General features: G+C 38.2%; 1 protein-coding gene across 1 annotated transcript; it reads right to left on the reverse strand.

Moving 5' to 3' along the window:
* Positions 1-4,205: 4,205 nt before the first annotated feature.
* On the reverse strand, positions 4,206-24,151 carry LOC119263635 (myosin-IIIb-like). Its single transcript, XM_037539611.1, has 9 exons — positions 23,676-24,151; positions 21,133-21,169; positions 20,057-20,110; positions 11,769-11,952; positions 9,570-9,704; positions 8,408-8,512; positions 7,278-7,377; positions 6,406-6,482; positions 4,206-4,355 (listed from the first exon to the last, which is right to left on the reverse strand). The coding sequence occupies exons 1-9, from the start codon at positions 23,815-23,817 to the stop codon at positions 4,206-4,208; spliced, it is 984 nt and encodes a 327-aa protein (XP_037395508.1). The 5' UTR covers positions 23,818-24,151.
* Between the last annotated feature and the right edge of the window lie 109 nt (positions 24,152-24,260).

The following is a 24,260-nucleotide window of genomic DNA, read 5'->3' on the forward strand; positions in this document are numbered from 1 at the left end:
GAGCAACTGATAAACATGTGGATTAGTTCCAGAATCCTTTACATCATAAACAACTCTGGCTTTGAAGCTTTGATGGCAAATATGCGCTGCTCTTGCAAGTTCTGGATGTACACTGTATGCACAAGTGCTTTCCTGCCACGTCTGTTAATGAGCACTCTCTCACACCTGGGGGGGGCAACCCTTATAAAAATGTTAGAAATCTATAGTAACGCTACAAGAATCAAAAAGTGAGTTTTACACTACTGCATAATACTTAGATAGTACTCCCAGAGCACTATACATACTATACCAGGGGTCGACAACTGTAAAATGTACATAAAGACCCATTTCATCAAAACAAAAATCAAACCGCATGGAAGCCACATTTTATTTTATGTCCATTTTATTGAGGTAACGTTTCACCTTCTTGGATGTAAATACTATGTCTCAGAATGTGCTGATGTCCTAGTATAGGCTAACTATGTAAATGAAAATTAACTTACTTTGCTCTGCTTTAATTTAACTCTTACTTTGCTCTGCTTTAATTTAACTCTTACTTTGCTCTGCTTTAATTTAGACGCTTTTCTCGCATCTTTCACAGGAAAATTATCCTCAGAAGTAGTTACTTGTAAAATGTTTCTTAACATCTTAACGACTTTTTATGAAGCTAAAGCCAGCTTCTCATTTCATTCTCGAATTTTCACATTCCACCTTAAATGTTGCAAAGTTTGGCTACATAGCTAAATTCTGGCACTTCAGGCAACGTGGTTGGTTAGTGTAGTGGTTAACACCTCTGCCTTCTACACTGTAGACTGGGGTTCAATCCCCACCTGGGCAAACACCCTACACTACACCAATAAGTGTCCTTGGGCAAGACTCCCAACACCGCCTTGGCCTACCTGTGTAAAATGATCAAACTGTAAGTCACTCTGGAGAAGAGCGTCAGCCAAATGCCATAAACATTAAACATAAACATTTAAGGTAGAACGTGAAAATTCGAACAAGAAGCTGGTGAACAAGAAGCTGACTTCAGCCTCATAACTTTTTAGTGTTGGACAGTTTCTTGTTGCAGATTAAACATATCAGGAAACCAGATAGAGGCTTATAGATGCAAATACTTCCATTCTTCTCCAAATTATCAATGTTTGCCTTAAATATTTCTCTTTGCTATTTCCTTAGTTACTAGCTAGGCAAGACTGTTGTCTGTGTTGCTGCGTGACCACCTGTCTGCTTGCCAACCTTTAGGGTTAAAGAGTGAATAAGCAGTTATACATTAACTTCAGTGTTTAAGACCATTTATTGTTAAAACTATGTTAGAACAACCTACAGAGCTTTACATCACTGCAAAAGAGGATTATTTAAATTTTACTTTACCTAAAAATCTAATACTGCTGTGGAGCCACAACAGGGAGCCATGTGTTGCTGATCCCTGTACTATGTACTATAATATAGTTATTATATACTCTAATCTATTACAGAGTAAGTAATATACTAAATTACAGCAATTATTTGAATTCATGAGAAGGTTATTATAGAAATCCTGTAGGATCCCCTGTAGTATTACTGTAGATGATTCTCATAAGGGAATGTCCAAAGCTGGGTAGTTACTTACATTTACATGGTTTTAAGTATTTTTCTCATGGATTTGTACTTCTATGAGTATGCATCTCTGGGTTTGTAGTCTGTTGAATGCAGCACGTGGACTGCTATGAGTTTGCTGACACCTTAATTTGGAGTTTTAGCATTTTGTTTCAGGCCACAACGTTTTCAAAATTATAGCACCTAACAAACTTCAGTTCCTCTGCTGCCAAATACTGGATGTACCAAGATGTTCCACAGTAGTTTTGAAGAATACTCAGTATGAGTGGTTATTTGACCTGATCACACATACTCAAGTTTTTTCTAGATTAATTTTACAACAACCTAAGTCATTATTCCATTTGAGTAATAACAGCTTTACTTTAATATGGGCTTAGGCAACTCTACCCACCTCTCCCAGTGTCTCACAGTGTCACTGGGGCATGCTAACCTGTACCAACCTGTGCCAGTACAGTGTGATCTTTGATGAAATGGCTAGCCTGACAGCCAAAACAACAAAGTCAACCAGTTCAGGGCTGCAGTGAACCAGAGAGGCCCATCTCATATTAGTATAAATGATTTCGGAGCTAGTTGTACAGTACAACATGGGATATTAATAGGGTGTCGATAACAAAGGCATTCGTTTTTAGATTATATTCAGCCAAACTGTAACCTTGTTTTGAACGGCTGTACACAGTCACAGATGTCCTTCATTATGAGCTGAACATCTCCCACTGACACACTGAAGTCTCCACACGCCCACTCATAATCTCAGCGTCGGAGGGCAGCCTGATGAGGGAGTGTGTGCTGCCGCCGACAGATGACATGTTAACAGAATCATTTCACGCTTCAGCGCGCACACACACACACTGATTTATTCACACTCCGCCTTGCTAAAGGTCCCTATTCTACTGATTTATGTGTCCCAGCCCATATATCTATTTTCATTTCAGTAAGAATGAAGAAAAGAGAAACAGGAAAGAGGAGAGAGGGACAGGGAGAGTAGCTAGTAGCATATCACCTTAAACAATGTTATGATGGTCTGAAGACCATTCATGGCTATAAAATCAATACAATACAAATCTTACACTGATGACCAGCAACAAATGGTATCATATAATTACCTTCTTCCTCTGAAGGAAAGTATTTGATTACCTGAAAGTATACACCTACAATTTAGATATAAACAGAGTTTAGCTCATTAAATTCTATGATTATTATTAATTTATTAATATTATCACTTCATCTAATTCAGTAACTACAATGAATTACTTGGTGTCTACTATAAATAATTCAATATCTACTATGAAATATTCATAACTATGCATTACTCAGTAACGACTATGAATTACTCTGTAACCATTATGAATTCTTCAGTAATCACTATGAATTACTCAGTAACTTCTATGAATTATTCAACAACCTACAAATTATTGTCACTACTATGAACTATTCATGAATTCAGCAGCTACAATGAATTGTTCAGTAACATCTTTGATTTACTCAGCAATTATGAGTAATGAGCTCTTAGATAACTACTATGAAATATTTAATAACTACTATGAGACTAATATGCCAGTTATAAAAGGACAGAACTGAAGTGCAAACCCACATATGGATATTCTGCACTCATGTTGCAGATTTCATAGTGTATGCAGACTAAATCAGAACACACATACACAGACAGTGATTAGCTCATCAGTGCTGGGTATACTGAAATCTTCAGGCTAACCAAGGCCACCAGGACATTTGCGGCAACATCAGCGATTTCATGAAGAATCCTTTTCAGAACTGCTGTTGTATCCTTAATGCCTGGCTGTGCACATGTTTTTTGCTGTTCTTCAGACCTAAGGCCTGTGTAACATTTGCAGCACACTAGCAGCTAACAGCCAGCCTCTCCTGTGGGCTTGGTGAGAGGCAGATAACATTGTGCTGGGAGCCAAAGTGTCAACCTCATCTCAATGAGAAAGGAGAAGGCTAATCACACATGCAAATTGCAATCAGAGGGCAAAGCCACACTGCATTGTGGGAGATAATGGTGTGATTGTACTGATGACAGAAGGTCAAACGCTTCCACCATCAAAGCACTCAAATAATCGTTAATCAGAATACCATGTCGGCACAGATTACCTGATTATGTTGGGGAAAAAAGCGTAAAAATGTCAAGCTGAATGTACTTCATTGAGATTTAATCATGGGATGCAAAAGTGGAAATTTGACAAGGAAAACCTTCAGTGTGGCAAAGAAGACAGCCAAGAAAAATCCAACACAGTGAAATCTTCTTTGGGGCTGAATGAGACATTTGAATAGCTTTCTTCAAAACAATTGTTCCTCATTATTATGAACAAGAACAGCTTTTATGATATCATGGCGCATTTTTGTGATAGACAGCAGTGTTTAACTCTCAGCACAGTGGAATACTCTGCTCTCCTCAGGGTGCATTATTCTTCTCAAAGCAGAGAGGGCAAGCTTGAGGAGAACAGGCCTGTCTATCTTCCTTTCTTTTCTATTTCTCTTCTAATATAAACATAGCTTTCAATCTACCACACTCTCTCTCTTTTTTTTTTCTATCTCTATATTCTCCTCAGTTTCCCTCTCTACACTTTTCTCTCTGTTTTTAGGATGTGTGCGTGGTGCCCTCTGGTGTCTCACCGTGGTATTTTGAACAGAGCTTTTACAGGATGCATCTCAGACAAAGGTGGATCTCCATCAGCCAGCTCTATAGCGGTGATACCCAGAGACCAGACATCACAGCGGGCATCGTATGAGTAGTCAAACTGCTGCTCACACGCTATCACCTGCAGACAAGCACAGAGATACACAGAACAGTTCCATAAACATACCTCCATTCATATCCTCAGGGTTTATACCTCAGTATAGTACTATGGTGAACTAAAGCTGTCCTACGTACTCAGCCTTAGTATACACAATGCATATTAACATAATTACAATATTTACTGTGTACTTGAGGCATTATGAAGTCTAATCCATGATTTATTACACCGAGATGATTTTACTTGACATAAGAAATATGATATATATGTAAATCATTACTGTTGGCATATTAACTGTGCAGTTTTTTCTTCTTTCAGGGTTTATGCCACTCTCCAGCGTGACCAATCATCAAACAGTAGAGCAGCTCCTTCAGACTGAATTCTAATTGGCCTGAAGGGCGAACCCCCTCTAGCCCAATCATCTCGCTTCAATTCAGAATAACACAAGACGGGGGAAACTGGCTCTCAGCTATTAACCTTCACGTGACCTCCAACACACTCACACATGGGAGACACACTTAAGAGGGCGCGCAGACAGACATGCACGTACACACACATGCACACACACACACACACACCCCAATGCCGAGCAAGAGTACGAACAGCAAGAACAGCAATGTTAGGTTACATACACACTTAATTAGAATTTACCTGGGGGAAAACACAAACATGCATACTTACATGTCCCCCCCCCCAAAAAAAAAAGAAATCATTGACTAGCAGAGAAGGGCGTTGGCTGGATAACCACTGTGTTGAAAATAGGTTTGCTAACTACTTTGCTATAAAATCTGATCATCTAAGCATTTGATCTATATTGCCAATTTGCTATAGTAAGATAAATAAAACCAAATCAAAGCTGAAAAAGTTCATATGTTACACAAAACATAACCAATACAGTTAAATGCTGTAAAAATAAATTTCATATTTCACATATTTTGCACTCAGCTCAGATATTATATATATATATATATATATATATATATATATATATATATATATATATATATATATATATATATATATATATATATGCACATACACACACACACACATTCAGAGGATTTCACTGCATTGTTTTCATGTGCTTTTGCCTTTGTACATTTTGCTGCTGATGTCTGATGTCTATCCTCACATGATTCACGTACGAGGCTCGATTCATCGTTTGACAAGACAAAAACTAATGCACACTGTACTGTCAACCACCCTCAGATTCATATTCGCCTGACACTGAATTTAAACAGGATAACCCACTTTATAAAATACATTAACAAACATATATGGCTGGACTATTCCAGGATGGGGCTGCAAGTGGACCTCTCTAAATCAATCCCCAAAAAATTAGTAGTTAGAATATTAGTAAAATTAGTTTTGCCATTAAAAGTTTGTTAGTGTGTTCTTGCGTTTGTGCGTGTAAATTAAATGTGGGTCGGCTATAGTGAGGTATTTTCATGAATGTAATGTTGTAGGTCCATAGTAACTGGCCCAAAACCCTACCAGCCCACCTGGAATTTTCTTGACACCCCCCATGAACCACTCCAGTACTGCAACAACGTATTTAATTCAAAATACAAAAATGATTGACTAGATCTTACCACCATCAATACTATTGAAAACTATGAATCCAATTATTTGTATTTACCACTTCATATACTGGACTAATTATGTGCACAATGTAATGCAACATGCAGTTGAAGGGTGTTTTTAAGTACTGGAGATATTCATGATGTGCTCAGAAAAGCTTAACATGACAATAATGTAACTTACCACGAGAATGATGCATATTCTCATGTCGCCCAGCCTTAATTCAGCCTTACTGCATTAAGCAATATACTAATCTAATGCTGATAATGAAAGGCAGCATTAAAAGTCCATCAGGAAATAGATTTTATTGTAGATATTACTATTGCTATATTGTAATAGCAGTATGGAAAATATGTGTATATGTAAACAGAAAAGAAATAGCACAGCAGAGAGAGAGAGAGAGAGAGAGAGAGAGAGACAGAGACAGAGACAGAGACAGAGAGAGAGAGAGAGAGAGAGAGAGAGAGAGAGAGAGAGAGAGAGAGAGACAGACCTCAGGAGCCATCCAAAAAGGCGTTCCCACAGAAGTGTTTCTGCGCAAGCGTGCGCTCGTCAGCTGAGCTGAAACACCTGGAACAGACATAGTCCACAATAAGGCTCATATTATGAAAATGAGATTCGACGGGAAAGTTGTGTCATACATTTAAATTTTTTTCCCCAACCTCCATTTAACCTTTGCATAAACCAACAACATGCCATAAAGACAATTAAAAAAATAATGAACTGCATTATATCAGCAGTTGTCACAGCTACTAATAACTTTTATGAAAGAATTAATATCATAAACAGCTACACAGATATTCGTATCTTTTAAAAGGTGGCACATAATTTGATATGGCACCAGGTCATGGCCCAATGAACCAGCAATGACTATTATAATCATTGCCACCGTTTGTAATGAAATGGAGCAGCTTTGTCTCCCTGCAGGGTTCCACTTCCCTCCTCACACAAAGAGAAAAACATGCCTCAGGCAAGCCAGAGTCATTTACCCCACATCCATCCCTCTCTCTATACACACAGTTTATATGCTAAATGCAGAATACCACTATTAAAATTAGCCATAACAGTTTAATCCTGTGTTAGGGTTGGCACTGCACATGCAGTAGGCAGTACAAAACCCAAGAGATTTCAAAGTCTTTGTTTAATTATGCAACACTTAATTTATCGATAAGCATCATAGAATTTTACATGAGCTGTCCATAATCACTGTGCTGGTTAATACAGGCTTATATGCTGTACAGCAGAACCCTCTGCAGGACTGCAGGGACTCCTATAGACATTCAGTCAGCCTGTCTGGGTGAACAGTAACACTATGCCTGAGGCTCCATAGCTGTCAGCACACAGTGAAACAGACACAGCCATTACCAAAGTCCACCAGCTTGACTCCTCCATCTGTGGTGAGCAGGATGTTGTTCCCCTTGACGTCACGATGGATGATTCTGTTGTTGTGCAGATGCTGCAGGCCCTAGAACGAAAGAGTGGAAATGTGGGGAAAAGAAGTATGGGTTATGACCATGCATGTTAAATAAATCAGAATCCTTATACCCTTAACGATTTTATTTGATTTGATATTGAAGGACTCACATTCTGCATTTATCTTGTAAATTATTTTGTTCTATGATATAGGACATCTGTGCGGTTTTTATGTAGCAAAATCATTAAAATGGCATCATTAAAATGTACTTCACTATTTTCCAAATTCTCTTGAACTCCTACTATTAAATATTCTTAAATTATTTGGAAATTCTGCCAAAAGTGTGGATTCAAAAAAAAAAAAAAATAGGGAAAACAAACATTCTTTACATGTCTGTCGTGTATTAAAATCAAAATAAAATAAAGGCAAAAATTCACATTCAATACAGAATGTATACTGAATATTTACACATGTCCTTATGTAACCAGATAATGACTAACAACAAACCGAATATTTACATTTAAGTAGTAGCAGTAAAACAGCAGTAAGTCACAGTGTCTAAGAATTACTTTCTATTTATTACTCAACAACTAATCTCAAGGGTTTTTGCTCTAACAACTATGAATTATTTAGTAGCTACTAATTTGTGAGTTATGTATGTAAGTTATAAGAGCAAGAAGTTGAAGTCCTTGCAGTTGTTAAGAGCACAGAATATTGCATTAAGTTGTAGTAGCCTCAAATTTAAATTAAATAAGGCTAAAAGGAAGTTTTATGGGCTAAAAGGATGGGTTTAAGGGTTATCAGTAGAAGCTGAAAGGTAGAAAGGTCTTTGAGCTTACATGGGCCTTATTAAACCTGAAAAGTTTTGCGAGCTGCTGGGCCAGAGAACAGTTTCATCTTGCTCTTCAGCTGCCTCATAATGCTTTCTTCTTGCTCTACAACAGCATCTGCCCTTCTAGCCTTTCCATTGTGATCCAAAATAAGCACTGTGCTCCTGGCAGACTGCTGAGCCAGCCCCCCTCCACTGTGCTGGCGTTGGAAGATTAGCTTAGCAGTGTATGTGTGTGTGTTTATGTCTTACCAATAGCGCACCACAGAGGACGTAAGAGATGACAGGCTCCTCCAGACGTTTCCCCCTCATCAGCAAACCCTTTATCAGGTCTGTTACTGAACCCCCATTACACAGCTGAGAGAGGCAGACAGAGAGAGACTTCCTGCTTCATGATTTATAACACACACGCACACATGTTATATATTCCCTGAAATCACAGACCATTAATTAATTAATTAATTAATGTCCATTTAATCGGGTTCACATATAGGCGAATTTAGAATTTTGTAGTTCTACAATTAGAGATTATAGGCCTGCATAAGTTTTAGCCCCTAATTATTATTATTATTATTATTATTATTATTAGAAATTCTCATCATTATAGAGTGGCTTGGTGCTGCTGAAGATTTTAAACATCCTGTAGCCAAAATCTGACCACTTATGAAGGGCTAATGGATCACAAACTGTGCAGCAGCAGACGAGCTATCATCTGTAACTTTATATCTACAAGGTGGACCAACAAGGTAGGAGTGTCTAAAAGAGTGGGCAGTGAGTGGACACAGTGTTTAAAAACTGCAGCACTGCCGTGTCTGATCCACTCATACCAGTGCAACACACACTAACACACTACCACCATTTCAGTGTCACTGCATTGCTGACAATGACCCACCACCCAAATAGTACCTGCTCTATGGTGGTCCTAAGGGGGTTGTAAACTTTGAAGAACAGGGTAAAAGGAAGCTAACAAATTATGCAGAGAAACAAATGGACGACAGTAAGTAGTCATACAACTACAAAGTGCACCAAGTGCCTTGTGGACTGAATAAAATGTGCAAAAGTTTGGGCACCGTGGTTTAGTGTTTATGTTATAAGTGAAATAAATGATTATTTCTTCTGGAGAGAATGGAGCATATATTGTGTTTGCACAGGCTACATTTCATGTTTCATTTTTGTCCCAAAATGTTAAACTGAAGTACAGTACAGTGAACAAACAGCAAATAAACAGTAATTGTGCATTAAAATTGTGTTTTCTGATGAGTATGTGAGAACTTATTCTCATTTGGAAAAATCAACAAAATGTAATTTGACCAGATCTTTTGCGTACAATTGTAGGAGTATATTTGAAAAACGGTTGCAGATGCTTTAATTTTTTGGACAGAGGGGAAAAAAAGAAAGAAAAAAGATGACTCACCTCCAGCACCAGCCACAGCTGTCCTCCAGAGAGCTCGTCAGCCTTGTAGAACATACCAAAAAACTTCACTACATTAGGATGGTTGGAGAGAGTGCGCAGGATGTTGTACTCTGCCTCAATCTCTTCATCGACATCCTGCAGAGAGATGCCAAAATGCACAATGAACCTTCATGCTCTTACGTTGGGGTTCATATGCAAGAATGATTAAAATTATACTTTGTCAGGGTGCACAGTAACTCAAATTATTTGCTAATAAATGGGAAATTTTATAGTGTTATATATCAATATTGGAACTACAGCAAAAATTTAGAGCATTATTTTTAACTCAAGCATATACTGACACTTGTACTCAGTAGTGGTGACCATAAACCATCTTTTAAACTTGCACAAACAAAAAGCATAGTGGATAACATCCCTCTCCCACACACAAGAGAACAGGGTGCGATTCCATAACAATGACTGTATAAATCAGTGGTCACCAACCCTGGACCAGAAGATAAGCGGTGTTCCAAGATGTCTAATGTCTTTTGAAGTTCTTGTTTGGCAGATGCAGCAGTGTTCAGCAACAGTGATGCAGCATGTGAGATTCAGCTTGGAAGAAAGCTCTGCTAGAAAGTGGATCTCCAGAAGGAGGGTTGGTGATCAGTGGTATATATAAAGTGCACCACTGGTGGTGCTACAGTAAGAGTCCTTATGAAAGACTCTCACTGTTACATTCACTGATATGAGTCAGTTTACATAAGAGTACTAAACAAAAAAAGCAAAATATTTATGTAAAAGAAGGTAAAAATACTTATAACTCTCTAAAAAATGTCTGATGTGTCTGTGCCATGGCTATTTAAAATTTGACTCATTTTAGAATTTTAATTTATACACACTGCACTTCATATGTGGATTTATTCCATACCGTGATGTACTTTCGTCAAAAAAATGGTGAGGAAGTGGAAAAGCAGGTGAAACATGACCTGTCTGGATATTATTGTACCTTTTTGGATTTTTGCTCCCCACCAGATAGTGAACAATAACATGATCAAACATGAGAAGATGTTTTAAAAGCGGGTAAAAACCACTATATTTTGATTGTGATGAATACAGGAAAACAAAACTTTTGTCTTTTAAATGGTTTCATATGATGAACCTGCTTCATATGAGCAGGGACATGAACTAACAAGTTCATTTTGATTTCAGATTGACTTTAAAATGCAAAACCAGTAAAAACTGGTGTTGGTCATAATAACGTGTTGGGTTTCATATCAGCCCAGAAATTCTTTATCAGTGCATCCCTAACATTTGGTTTGGATTACGAACAACCAGAAAAAAGAAAATTCACTCATAACTAAATTACTAACAAGCTATTATACTAATAATCATTTAGTTTTTCTATTTCAAAATGAAAATGCCATCATAAATATTATGAATTACATTCAAATAAACTATATCTCTCTGTACATGTGGGTTATGAATATGAATGTATGACTAATTGACTAGGCAGTATGTATGAAGGACTAAATGAGTGTGAGTGACTGAATCAGAGGTGCAATCAATAAGAGCAGCGTTCAGCAGATGTGGCTTCAGCTCCCTTGCATTGCAACAAGGGGTTATGGGGGTTTGGACAGAGCTATTGTACTGCTGGCACACATCACAGACACCCTCTAAACTCTTTACAGCACCTCAGCAGGGAACGAGAGCAAGAGAAAGAAAGATTGACAAGCGCAAGATTTAGTCGACAGCATGAAGGTAGTGACTAAATGCCATGGATACGAAGAACTCAGCAAGCAAAAAACGTCAGAATAGAAATACAGCATCTACTTACTGTGTTTGTGTGACTGGAATTCTGAGATAAGCCAGACAGAGCAGAGCAAAAAGCAAACAAAGCATTGAAGACTTTGTTTTCTGCCTTGGCTCTTCTATTGAAGACTTCGGTGGTGATTGCAAAGGCCTTAAATGTGGCGTGCTTGAAGTCTGAGCTCATTTTTCTACTCAAAGCAGCTTATCATTTGCGAAGCATAATAACTCACAATTACTTACTGAGTGTTAATAAAGAAGTTCTTTGGCTTCTCTGAACTGCATAAGTGAGTAAGACTTAGGGCAATAATAATCACAGCGCATGGATATCACAGTTTCCATGTCTTTACAGAAAGAAATGGATGAAGCCATCGTGGCTGTTCCCAAAATCTATCCAGTCTAACAAAGACTCACATTAATGGGATCCAGGATTTTCACAGCTGCTTGACTTCCATCCTTCTTGTTGATGACTCTGTACACCTTGCCATAGGTTCCCTTTCCAATGGTCTCCACAATGTCCCAGTCATCTGAGGGGTCAGCCAGTGCCTCCAGCCCAATCATGCTTGACTTGTAGGGATACAGTCCATACAGTGACCTCCTAAACACAGCGCACATACAAAAATCATACCACAAGTCCAGTCTGAGCACCACTCACTTTTCACACCAAGCTGTTCATAGCCGAGTCATTTTTTCATCAAATCCAGCCAGAACATAACATGCTGCAAGCTTTCAGACAAGCTCTATGAAATGAACCTTGCGTCTATAAAACAGTAACATATTTCAGCACATATTTCACATAATATTAAAGATGTTCAAGTGATATGGAAAAAAAACAATAGAGTTACAAGCATCTTCTTTATCTGTCATGATATGTGCCTGTAAACTCACAAAAACAGTCTAATGCTATGACTGCACATTACACTGTAAAATAAATCCACATGAAATCACAGTAATTTACTGGTAATAATGTTGTGGATTGATGGAGAATGTGCTGTAAAGGGTTCCATATAGAATCTTTTTGAAAATGGTTCTACATGGCACCAAAAAGTTATTTTATTGTTACAATGTCAATAGTTCTAACAACAAAAGAACTCTTTTTGGGGTTACATATAATCAAATACAGCATATTCTCTGCATGAAAAATCATTTCACCATGCAAAGTACCATTTAAGCATGAAATGGCTCTATATAGAGCTCATTGTTCTAAATAGAACCATTGCCTTTACTATTAACCCTTGAAGAACCATCTTTTTAAAGAGTGTAGTTAACTGAACCACAGAACAACAACATGGTTGGAATACCAAAGCATGTAAAATGCATTCAAATGTATCTTTAGGGTTGAAGTAATGTTTAAAAAATGTAACCACAGATTAACCACACAAAGAACACATACAAGCCAAATGAACAAAACAAAATGACAAAACTGCAAAGAATGCCGAGATGCTCCATCCTCCGCACTACAATACTCCGCAACCAGCTGCACAAGACTCCAAGTACTGGTAGCGTTCCCAATATGCATGGCAAATAACAGCTAATTACTGTAAAATCCAACATTTTAATTTCTTCTGCTTTTTAACCCAGAAATAACCATTCTTTATATCAATCTGCAGTATGTAAGGGATACAGCAGATTACTGCAGGTTTTCTGCCACAAATTTACATCAGTTCTTTAGTCTATGAATCCACTTACACAACCTCACTATTATGCAATATCATAAGACTAATGATAATGCACATGCACTAACCTACTCTCTTCCCCTCTCTTTCTCCCTCTGTAAAAAGACTGTGAGAGGACATGAAACACTCTGAGCCAGAGGCTGATGTCAACTCAGCCGCAGGCAGGAGCATATGGCTCAGATGACTGCTGAAGCTCTGTGGCTTTGTCTACCTCCCTCTGATTGCCAGCAGAGACACTTAACAGGCTTAAATCTAGAGCAAAATGCAAATAGTAACACAAACAACATACAGGTACTCACATGGAGAACAAGATCTTGCTATGACTCATTGCTTTCAATGGCAAAACACTCAAAATGAAAAAAAATTTCAGGTGATCATAGCAGGCAAAAAAAGCGAAACAAAGTTCGTCTCACAGGAGAGAAGAGCCAGTAAGGAGCAGAGACCTAGGGAAAACAGTAAGTGGACACGCAGAGCACTTTCCTGTCTCTGGGCACTAAGAAGTCCACAATCTGCTCAACACTATTGGATTTAGGGGAGATTAACTCTGCGATGTCGCGGGATCTGAGCACACTATTTATCACAGCCTGCAGGATGTACAAAACTTTTTCTTGATGCTGCCTCATAGCCACCACTTCAGAGCCACATCACTGCATTAAGCACAGAGACGGTTTGTGGCAGAGCCTATAGGGACTGGGGCCTGTCCTGTCACCAAGGTAATGACTAACGAAGCGCACTAAATGCCAAGTGGGACAGGGCCTCCACCAGAAGAGGGTCAGATTGGGTGCAGGAATTAGCTTTGCATGACTTGAGATGGTTAAAAAAAAAAATAATAATAATACTTTTCAAAACACAGCAGTGGTATCCTGACTGGGTCCCCCATGTCTTGATTGGACCCTGTATATTAATAAATAAATTAATTCATTCATTTGTTTATTTAATTTCACCAGAGCCCTTAAGATCCCAGTAACGCAATGGTCCACAACAACATATTTGAGGCATGTGACACAGGCTAGCCTCATTATGCCCCCAGGGTCTGGTAAAAAGTTTTTAATCACTTACATTTTTCTGATACATTTTCAGTTAATATTTTAAAAGGCTCATAAAAAAATCTCTTTATGGAAAAAAAGAGGTTGATGTACATGTGTAAACATTGATACATATATGGAAATTATAATGCAGTAATGTCATGAAAACAAAATCATTTCTATCCATTTGCAGCAGTTAAGCACCACACCACACAGACATAAGAATGTTTCTGAATAAGGCATAATACAGAGTAGCCAATCAGAAGAGAGTACATTTCCATATAGCAGTCTTGAGGACAATAACAAAATCTACTGGTTTAAAAAAAATTACATTCTTTTTGGTTTATGATAAACCAGTAATAACACACACACATTACGGGGGGGGGAAGACACAGATAACACAACCATAAACTTCACTATGAAATGATACCACAGCCCTTTGTGTACTTTCAGCTGATGCTTTAACACAGCCAGTTGCTTAGTTAGCCTAGGAAATGTTAGGTAGTTGCAAAGCTGCTAAATAAGCAACATGCTACTGGGGCAAACAATTTCAACAGCTTTATTTTGCATAGCTGTTTCTCAGTATCATATTTAAATCATTAGCAATGTAATGTTGTGCCTTTGAGCTAATGTGCACTGAATTGACATCATTAGACTGGCAGCCTCTTTAAACAGTTATGCAAACCAGCATGCTTTACAAATGTGGTAGCCCTACTAGCTGACCTGCAGTCAGGTTACACTGCTCAACATGACCAGACTGAAAGTGGTTTTCATCTCTTAATATTTTTCTGGTCACCCTTGAAGAAGGCTGACAAACTACAAATAGATACAACCACCCCAGCTTTTGTTCCAATAATTTATCCTACTCATCGTCAGGTCCTACTGAGTATGCGCATACTGTAAAATTCAGATGTTTCATTTAGTCTCATTGCCACAGGTGTAGTAAAGCTATAAATTAGCTGTAAAGTGCATTAGAAAGTATTTTGGCTATTTTCATACATTTTCAAATGTATTTGATAAATACTTTTACATAGATTTATTTTTCTATGTGTATTGTGCAGTATATAAAATATATTTGGTTAATATGGCAATATTTTCTGACATTCATTATAGTATGCAATGCATTTGGACTGGATTTTAAGTATATACAAATATATTTCCATACATTGTTTTCCAAATGGGAAAAATACTGTGGTTAACCATGACACACCATTGTGAAGAGTTCTGGCTACACCCATGAACAGTAATGCAGGTTCATAAAAACGCTACTCTCAACGATTAACTACACTAACTTAGCCCGCTTGAAACCACAGGGTAGACCACTAGTGTTTCCCTACACACAGTCAAAACACCATGTTACTTAAAACGAACATATTATGGGATAAGACGCTATCAGCCAGATGAGGACAAGGTTGAGGTTGTGTCCTTTACAGGCTAAGAATATCGTGTGGACCACTGGACTAATGTGACTGATCCTAGATCACACAACACACTCTGAGACTGTGATGACAACTATGCACATTTAACATTTCTCTCTCAGTTCTGTGGAGGAGTTCTAAGATGATGCTGCAAAAACATTTGAAGCTGCATTCTCAGATACATTTGATGTATGTGTGCAGTCATACATGACCCACCATTAGAGCTGCATTTATTTGGGTCTCAGGTTGAAGTGGAAAAGGTAAATGATGCTGGGTCAGTGAGGCCTTTGGGCCTGGCAGAGTTATAAATCGCAGTGGAGGGTGGACTGAGTAATGGCTGCTGTTTTGCAGCAGTGGATGGATATTTCATAGCACTCATTTATTTGCTGGGAGGGACATGCTAAGTGCGCTTGGACTTGTGACTGATGACTCAGATGGGTTCATTTTTAGCTGGAAACAAACATTTGCCATAACATAACTAGATATTGGATTACAACTATAAATAATAAAAGGCTCCCACGAGGAGAGGCTTGGAAATGTTGAAGTTTATACACTAACATACATACAATCATATGGATAGGCTCCAGAACCCCCCCGCGACCCTGACGGAGAAGTGGCTTAGAAAATGGATGGATGGATGGATGGATGGATGGATGGATGGATGGATGGATGGATGGATGGATGTTTTTGAGCAAATAAATGGGTATTGCCCAATTAGACTGCTTTTTCAAATAGAATTCTCTCAGGTGGCTAAAACTTTTCATAGTAGTGTAAATAAATACATGTTCAGAACATTGAGCTTGGTCACTGAGGCATCCCTGCCGGAGGGTCGCGTTGCTAGCAGCATTTGTATGACCACAGTGGCTGACATAATCTGATACACCCATATTAACTTTCACCCACTCCCCAGACAGCCCCACTCATGGCCTTATAAACTAGAACAACAATAACCTACTTATAGTTGAGCTAACAGTTCATTCATACATTCATTTGCTGAAACACTAAGCTACCAGAAGAATTTTCAAAGTAAAACTAACTTTTCCTAGAGTTTCCCCTCATTATTTAATGTCATACTGTGTACTCTGTAAAACTGAAACATTGTACTCATAAACAGTGAACAATCAATAACGGGAAAACCAAATGCAATATGTTAAATATGAAAGGAGGTCCCACACAAGCACATCAAAAAGTCTGAGTACATCACCCACCACAAAGAAAAGTCATAAAGAAATTTAATAAATATTACATTTTAATGAATAACTGATCTCTTTATTTTATTTTCTTATTCACTGTAATTGTGCAATTAAAAGAAAGGGAAAGGAAGACAACATACCTCGTGTGTCAGGTACCTTCTTAGCACGTTGCTGAAACGAATGTGTGTGTATCTAAGGTGCAAATGTATCCTGGTCTAAATCATGCTAATCAGCTTTCATGAATAGTTTATTAGGTTGTAATCTGCAATGTGATCTAGTTTTAAATATTCAAAAGCAAGATGTAGCCAGTCATAAAGCAGCTCAATATTAAACACTCGGGTTACTTAAACAGACACGGGTTTGTTTATATACAGTGGCAGGACGAGTGGTCATAAATGTCCACCCACCCATCCACACACACTCTCTACAGAGAACACATTTTTGTACATTTTAATACACAATTACTGTTTAATTGCTGAATTTTGGGGAAAAATAAAGCAAGGTGTATAAATGTTATTGCACATTTAATATTATAATAAATAGAAATTGTGCCCTAAAAAAGCATGTTCTCTGTGGACGATGTTTACTTATTTTCACTTAGAAAATGAACAAAGTGTAATTTGATCAACATGTATACGATTTTTCTCATTGTAATCCTTAACCTAACAGTAACCTTAATCTCAGTAACTAAACAATAATTGGTTTGCATTTGACATTTTAAACAATGTAAAATAATAAAGATAAAAATGCTAATAAAACTACTAATAATACTTATAACACTATGACCTTTATAATGACCTTTATAAATCAAAAACACACACACACACACACACACACACACACACACACACACACACACACACAGCGTTGTTTACAACATGTTGCTGGTAACATGCCATCATAAACAGCTATCACAAAAGAACTTTATGTTCATGTTCAACTCTAATTGTAAGTATTTCTCTCCGTGTGGAAAAGAAAACTACAGAAAACAAGTATAAAGTAGCATGTGGAATAAAGCATCACACTGACTAACAGTGAGATAAGCTGCATAGAACTCTTAGTTAAAAGCCCTTATTTGCAGATGTCATGTTAAGTCATCAGCAAAAAGCCATGAATCACGAATCAAGTTCTCTCTTACCAAACTAATAACTAAACACTTAGTCTCAGAATGATACATATCTAGGTTCCACTTTTCCCTCAGTCATTTCAGGTTAATTGCACAGGTGTCCTTCTAACTGCAAAGGCAAATCCATACCTGTAAGCCCTGACACACATGAACCCAGCACTGTTCTGTTACCACAGTAAACAGTCGGCATGTTGCTATGGTTTCAGAGCCATGGTGAGTATCTATGGAGAATGAAGAACAGGTGGAAAAGGACCAGGGTAAAAACAACAGTGCTGCCCAATATACTTCCCAAAACAGCTGTCATTCACTATTTCATACTCCACTTCTACTGTTCACTACATTCTCTCCCCACCTCATTGAGAGGTGACTGTGTGTGAAGCAAGATGATATCAGAGAGAGAGAGAGAGAGACAGCACGAGAGAGAGCTTACATTACTGTGTCAGTCTTACACTGCAATACTGATGATGACAACAGGGTGAGAACACATGAATAAAACAGGTGGGAATGCTTCATTCAGAGAGCGATAAAGAGGAAAATGAAGCTCAGGTCTGGCTCAACCACAACTGACCAGTCAGAGTCTGCAATGCTATTTAAATCTTGGTTCAATATACTCTATGCAAACTAACAAATGTCCACTATATAACTACAATCTATCCTTCTAAAAGGAAAAACATTCTTCAGCATAGATTCATGAAGCATTAAAAAAATACAAGCTTCTGACAACAAAGTATGTAATAGTATGAACCCATGGGGTCTTTAGAGGGAGACTCAGGGGCCCAGCACTCATTATGTGGCAAAGAGAGACAGGCAGAAGAAGTCTCAAGAGTGTGATTTAACAAAAAATCAGCCATACTTCTCAATACTGACTACTCAGCACACTTCCTGTCAGCAAGGCCTGGCTACACCACAGCAAAAACATCCAGTTCTCTCCTGAGTAATCCTGTTAGGGGGATGTGAGGGGAATTCGGGACTCTGCTCTGTCCCCCCCTGCTGTGATGTAATCAGATCCATGCCCTCTCTGTCTCTCTCTACAACCAGGTGCAGACCTTCTCACGCACACAGCTACAAATCAGCTCATCTTTAAATATATTGCTTAAAGTGCCTTTGAGAACAACTCATCCTACAATTAATCATTTATTATAGAAATATTTAAATAATTATAGCTCAGGTTACATTTAGACTGACATCCAATAAAGACAGTGGTGATTCAAATCAGTTTTCTTATGTTAGAAACAATATTATTCAATAAAATATGCTGGGCCTTTTTTGGTGGAGTGCAAAATAAGTTTCTTTGGTTATTTTCAAGTACAAAAATAAAAAGGGTGGCATGCTGTTTTTACCGTTTATATTGCATTACTGCCCAGTCTCCAATCATATTTGAGTATGTGGATCCATATTATTTAAAGGACCCATATCCTACAATTTTTAAATTCATTTTTACACAATTAATTTTCAACCTCTGCATCCACTACACTTAAACAGTCTTTCTTACTCTGACTTTAATAATTCCCAAATGAACTCTGTTCTGACTGGCAGTCCTATATAGTGCCAAACAGTCCAAGCTGAAACACTCATAATAACTTGCATGGGTGGGGCTATTCAGCTGTAGGCTGAATAGGTGGGTATATGCAAATGTGCTGGTTTTGTCACATCACAAAATCAGTGGATTAAAATGGGATACTTTTGCAGCTTGCTTTCTGCATATGGACAGTATGGACAGAGAAATGAATAAAACAATTTTGAAACAATGTTTACAAACTACATCCAACTCTTTTAACCAGAAAAGGGAAGTGAAATTCAATTTTGCATGATATGGGCCTTTAAAATAATAATTCTGATTCACGCACAGTAAAAAGTCTTTATTGTTTTAACTTAAACACGTAAGTAACCTGGCTGCCCTAATTTTTTTAGTTCATCCCCAGAAGTTGAGCTTCTACAACAAGAGTATTACAGTTAAATGATTATATACAATCAATAAAAATGTAAGTGTAAAGCAGCCAGTTTAACCTACTTTAAAACATTGCAGCATTTTTTACTGTACACAAATAAGATCAAATTAAATCCAATCATGGCATATTCTGATGTTTCATGATGCACTGAATCATTCTGTCATCAAATATTATGATTAAATCACTGCAAGGTCAGAGATTTATCACACTGTACAGGGCAGCTAATAACTGCAGTGCAGAGCTACTGTTTATTCTTCAGCTGTGCAACACATTAGTTCACAGTGAAGAATATCAGCCTCTGCTCTCCTCTCTCACCAGATCCTGCCATGAAGATGGTAAAACTCTTTGCCCTCAGAGGTAGCCAGCCCCCTGAGCGAGGAGGAAAAACAAAACATACACACACAGACAGACACACAAACATTACCAACACATGGATACACACAAGCGTCCCTCAGAGTTAGCCATAACCCTGAGTACAGGGTAGAAATATATCCTACACACATGCTCTCAGACAGATCACTGTGCACCCCGAACATAGAATAAAAAAACAAAACCCCCCCCCCCCACAAACAGACCTCTGAGGCAGCCCCCTTTCTCTCTGACACATCACTCCCGAAGCCCCACCCAATCACAATACACTTATACTCTCATAACCCAAATGCAGGCGCTCTACTCAGCACAGTGGCACTAGTTGCCGTCTAATTCTGCTCACGAGGGAAGCAGAAATGTTTGTATCAAGGAAGCTCATCAGTAGGGGGTGACCATCATTACAATATTTTATCATTACTGTGATAAATTATGTCTGAGTACTCTTTTCCCAGCATGTTGTGAAGAAACACTTAAAACACTGACCTGATTACATAAATAGCTTGGTGTAAAAAATTTTTTTCTGTTCAAACATCATGATATGCATTGTGTATATCCTTAACTACAGTGATATATTAAACCAAAAATGAACCAAAAATAGCCTTAACCACAGTGATATATTTTTGCCATATTGCCCATCCCCCTCTTTTCGGTTTGGACAACACTAGTGTCCTAAAATATTTAGCTAGTGAAAACGTGGCAGACTGAAAATAACTTCATTTCAAGTCAAATCATCTAATTATGATTTAGTGAAAATCACAATTGAAAGACCAACAAACACAATGAACTATTCATAAGGGTGTACAAACATTGATAATTAACATTTTTGATAACATTAATAATTTGGTATGCAAACTTAAATGAATACATACTGTTGGAATAAAAGGAAGAAGTTGAAAGATCTCAAATATCCATGAGATTTTTCTCAGGCTAGAAAAGGAATCTTCACAAAACTCCTTTTCTTCTAAGCATGTATGAACAGCCAGCAGTCTGTTTTCTGTGACATGGTGTAACTGACTCCTTACCCATTCTTCACTGCATCAACTCTCCCACTGCCATTTCCTGCAAAGAGAGGCAGAGGACATTTTAAACACATGCCCCAAACATCTGAACGCTACTGCAGACAGATACGACTGGCTTCAGGGCTCATTTGAGAGGCAAATCCCCTTCCTTACAGCAGCTATAAGCGGACAATTCTCTGAGGCTGTTACGTCTGATAAGCTGCAATACCTTAGAGGACAGCGAAGCATCCATCCACACACATACACTTTTCACTTCTTCCACCATTACACATCTGAAATTTGGTTAGGAGAGATGTTTATCAGAAACGGTACTTTTCACCAGAACACACTTACCTGCCATAGTCAAGTCCTACCATAGCCGAAGTGATTTTGAAGGCTTCCTAGGCTCAGCCTTAATAATTAACTGGAATTTGATAAGTGGCTGCCGTCTAAGAGGAAGTGCAACTCCCACTCGATTTGAATTCAGAGCACAGTGCAATACCAAACACAGTTTTACAGAACAAAACAATGAAGACACTTATCTTACATATAAAACACAACAACGATAATACTAATACAACCCAAATTCCAATGAAGTGGGACGTTGTGTAAAACAAATAAAAACAGAATACGATTATTTGCAAATCCTTTTCAACCTATATTCAATTGAATACACTACAAAGACAAGATATTTAATGTTCAAACAGATAAACTTTATTGGGTTTTTTGCAAATATTCACTCATTTTGAATTTAATGCCTGCAACACGTGTTACATCACCTTTCCTTTTAACAACACTCAATAAGCGTTTGGGAACTGAGGATACTAATTGTTGAAGCTTTGTAAGTAGAATTCTTTCCCATTCTTGCTTGATGTACAACTTCAGTTGCTCAACAGTCCGGGGTCTCCGTTGTCGTATTTTGCGCTTCATAAAGCGCCACACATTTTCAATGGGAGACAGGTCTGGACTGCAGGCGGGCCAGTTTAGTACCCGCACTCTTTTACTACGAAGCCACGCTGTTGTAACACGTGCAGAATGTGGTTTGGCATTGTCTTGCTGAAATAAGCTGGGAGGCCTGAAAAAGACGCTGCTTGGATGGCAGGATATGTTGCTCCAAAACCTGTATGTACCTTTCAGCATTAATGGTGCCTTCACAGATGTGCAATTTACCCATGCCATGGGCACTAACACACACCCCCACACCATCAGAGATGCTGGCTTTTGAACTTTGCACTGATAACAATCCAGACAGTCCTTTTCCTCTTTGGCCCGGAGAACACGACGTCCATGATTTCCAAAAACAATTTGAAATGTGGACTCGTCAGACCACAGGACACTTTTCCACTTTGCGTCAGTCCATCTCAGATGAGCTCAGGCCCAGAGAAGCTGGCGGCGTTTCTGGGTGTTGTTGATATATAGCTTTCGCTTTGCATGGCAGAGTTTTAACTTGAACTTGTAGATGGAGAGACGAACTGTGTTCACTGTCAATGGTTTTCTGAAATGTTCCTGAGCCCATGTGGTAATATCCGTTACAGAATGATGTCGGTTTTTAATGCAGTGCTGCCTGAGGGGATCGAAGGTCACGGGCATTCAGTGTTGGTTTTCTGCCTTGCCGCTTACTTGCAGAGATTTCTCCAGATTCTCTGAATCTTTGGATGATATTGTGGACTGTAGATGATGAAATCCCTAAATTCCTTGCATCTTGAGAAACGTTGTTCTTAAACTGTTGGACTATTTGCTCACGCAGTTGTTCACATCCTTGCTTGTGAACGACTGAGCCTTTCAGGGATGCTCCCTTTATACCCATTCATGACACTCACCTGTTACCAATTAACCTGTTCACCTGTGGAATGTTCCAAACAGGTGTTTTTTGAGCATTCCTCAACTTTCCCAGTCTTTTGTTGCCCCTGTCCCAACTTCTTTGGAACGTGTTATAGGCATCAAATTCAAAATGAGTGAATATTTGCAAAAAACAAAGTTTATCCGTTTGAACATTAAATATCTTGTCTTTGTAGTGTATTCAATTGAATATAGGTTGAAAAGGATTTGCAAATCATCATATTCTGTTTTTATTTGTTTTACACAATGTCCCAACTTCATGGAATTGGGGTTGTACTACTACCAATCATAATAGCACAGTACCAAACATTGTTTTACAGCACAACATCTAACAAGTTTATCTAACAAGTCGTCACTGTCCAAAAAACACAAGTAAACTCTTTTTTCTATATCATTTAAACACCACAGTGTTCATAGAAAATTTCATGCAGAATAGAATAATCAAATGCCCCATACAATATCTTGACATTATCTTACATTAAAAGTAAAAATAACTGCATTATATTATAATTATATTATATTATTTACCATTTAAAAGATCTTTTGACAGCAATGTCATAAAACACCTTCTTTAAACCCACAATAACACCAATAATAAGCTAAAGCACAATGAAACAAAGGAAAGAAAACTATAACTATCAGACGTTGAAAGATGTTTCTTTTCAGAATGTAGCCTGAGATCAGCTCTATTTTAAAAGAGTAATGTTTTAATTAATAATTGTACCTACGGTAGTTTGTCGAGCAGGCTTGCACATTACCAGCGCAGACATTTAGCGTCCTTTCCCAGAGCATGCAGATGGCATCATAAGAATCAGAAAACTGGCAGGCTGTTCGGATCTCCCAGTTAGATGAACTAATGAGATGTGTCATGTGAACTGAAGGCCCTGCACCAGCCTTTGTGTGCTCCTTTTTACAGAGGGTTGCTTTCTAGGCCACTGCAAACTGCAGCAGTGGAGGCCAGACAGCAAAGCTGAACTGCTTTCTTACTCCAGCTTTATAGTGCATACTGGATCCAGTGAAAAATGCAGCCTGCAGACGTAACAGGATGTAAAAGGATGGGAAACAATAGCAAACACAAAACATAGTTATCTTGTCATCTCAAAGGACTGTGATATTTCACGTCTCTGACAAACGACAGTCCAAGTCACACAGGACAACAGCACTTTTACAGCATTAACCATGATAATTCAAAGTTCATTTTGAAATCATGGAGGACCAAAAACACAGTAAAATAACAATAACCAAACAAACAGATTCCAATTAGCTTTACTCACAGGTTCCTGAGCCAGCCTGGCCTTTACAGACCATTAATC

Source organism: Pygocentrus nattereri, chromosome 6 (genome assembly GCF_015220715.1).
Source record: "Pygocentrus nattereri isolate fPygNat1 chromosome 6, fPygNat1.pri, whole genome shotgun sequence".
NCBI classification, from domain to species: domain Eukaryota; kingdom Metazoa; phylum Chordata; class Actinopteri; order Characiformes; family Serrasalmidae; genus Pygocentrus; species Pygocentrus nattereri.

Coding starts and splice junctions, on each gene's coding strand:
- LOC119263635 (XM_037539611.1), bottom strand. CDS start 23,817: ATGACACATCTCATTAGTTCATCTAACTGGGAGATCCGAACAGCCTGC. Junction 20,111..21,132: donor GTTGATGCAGTGAAGAATGG/GTAAGGAGTCAG, acceptor CTCCTCGCTCAG/GGGGCTGGCTACCTCTGAGG. Junction 9,705..11,768: donor AAATCCTGGATCCCATTAAT/GTGAGTCTTTGT, acceptor ATCTCTCTGCAG/GATGTCGATGAAGAGATTGA.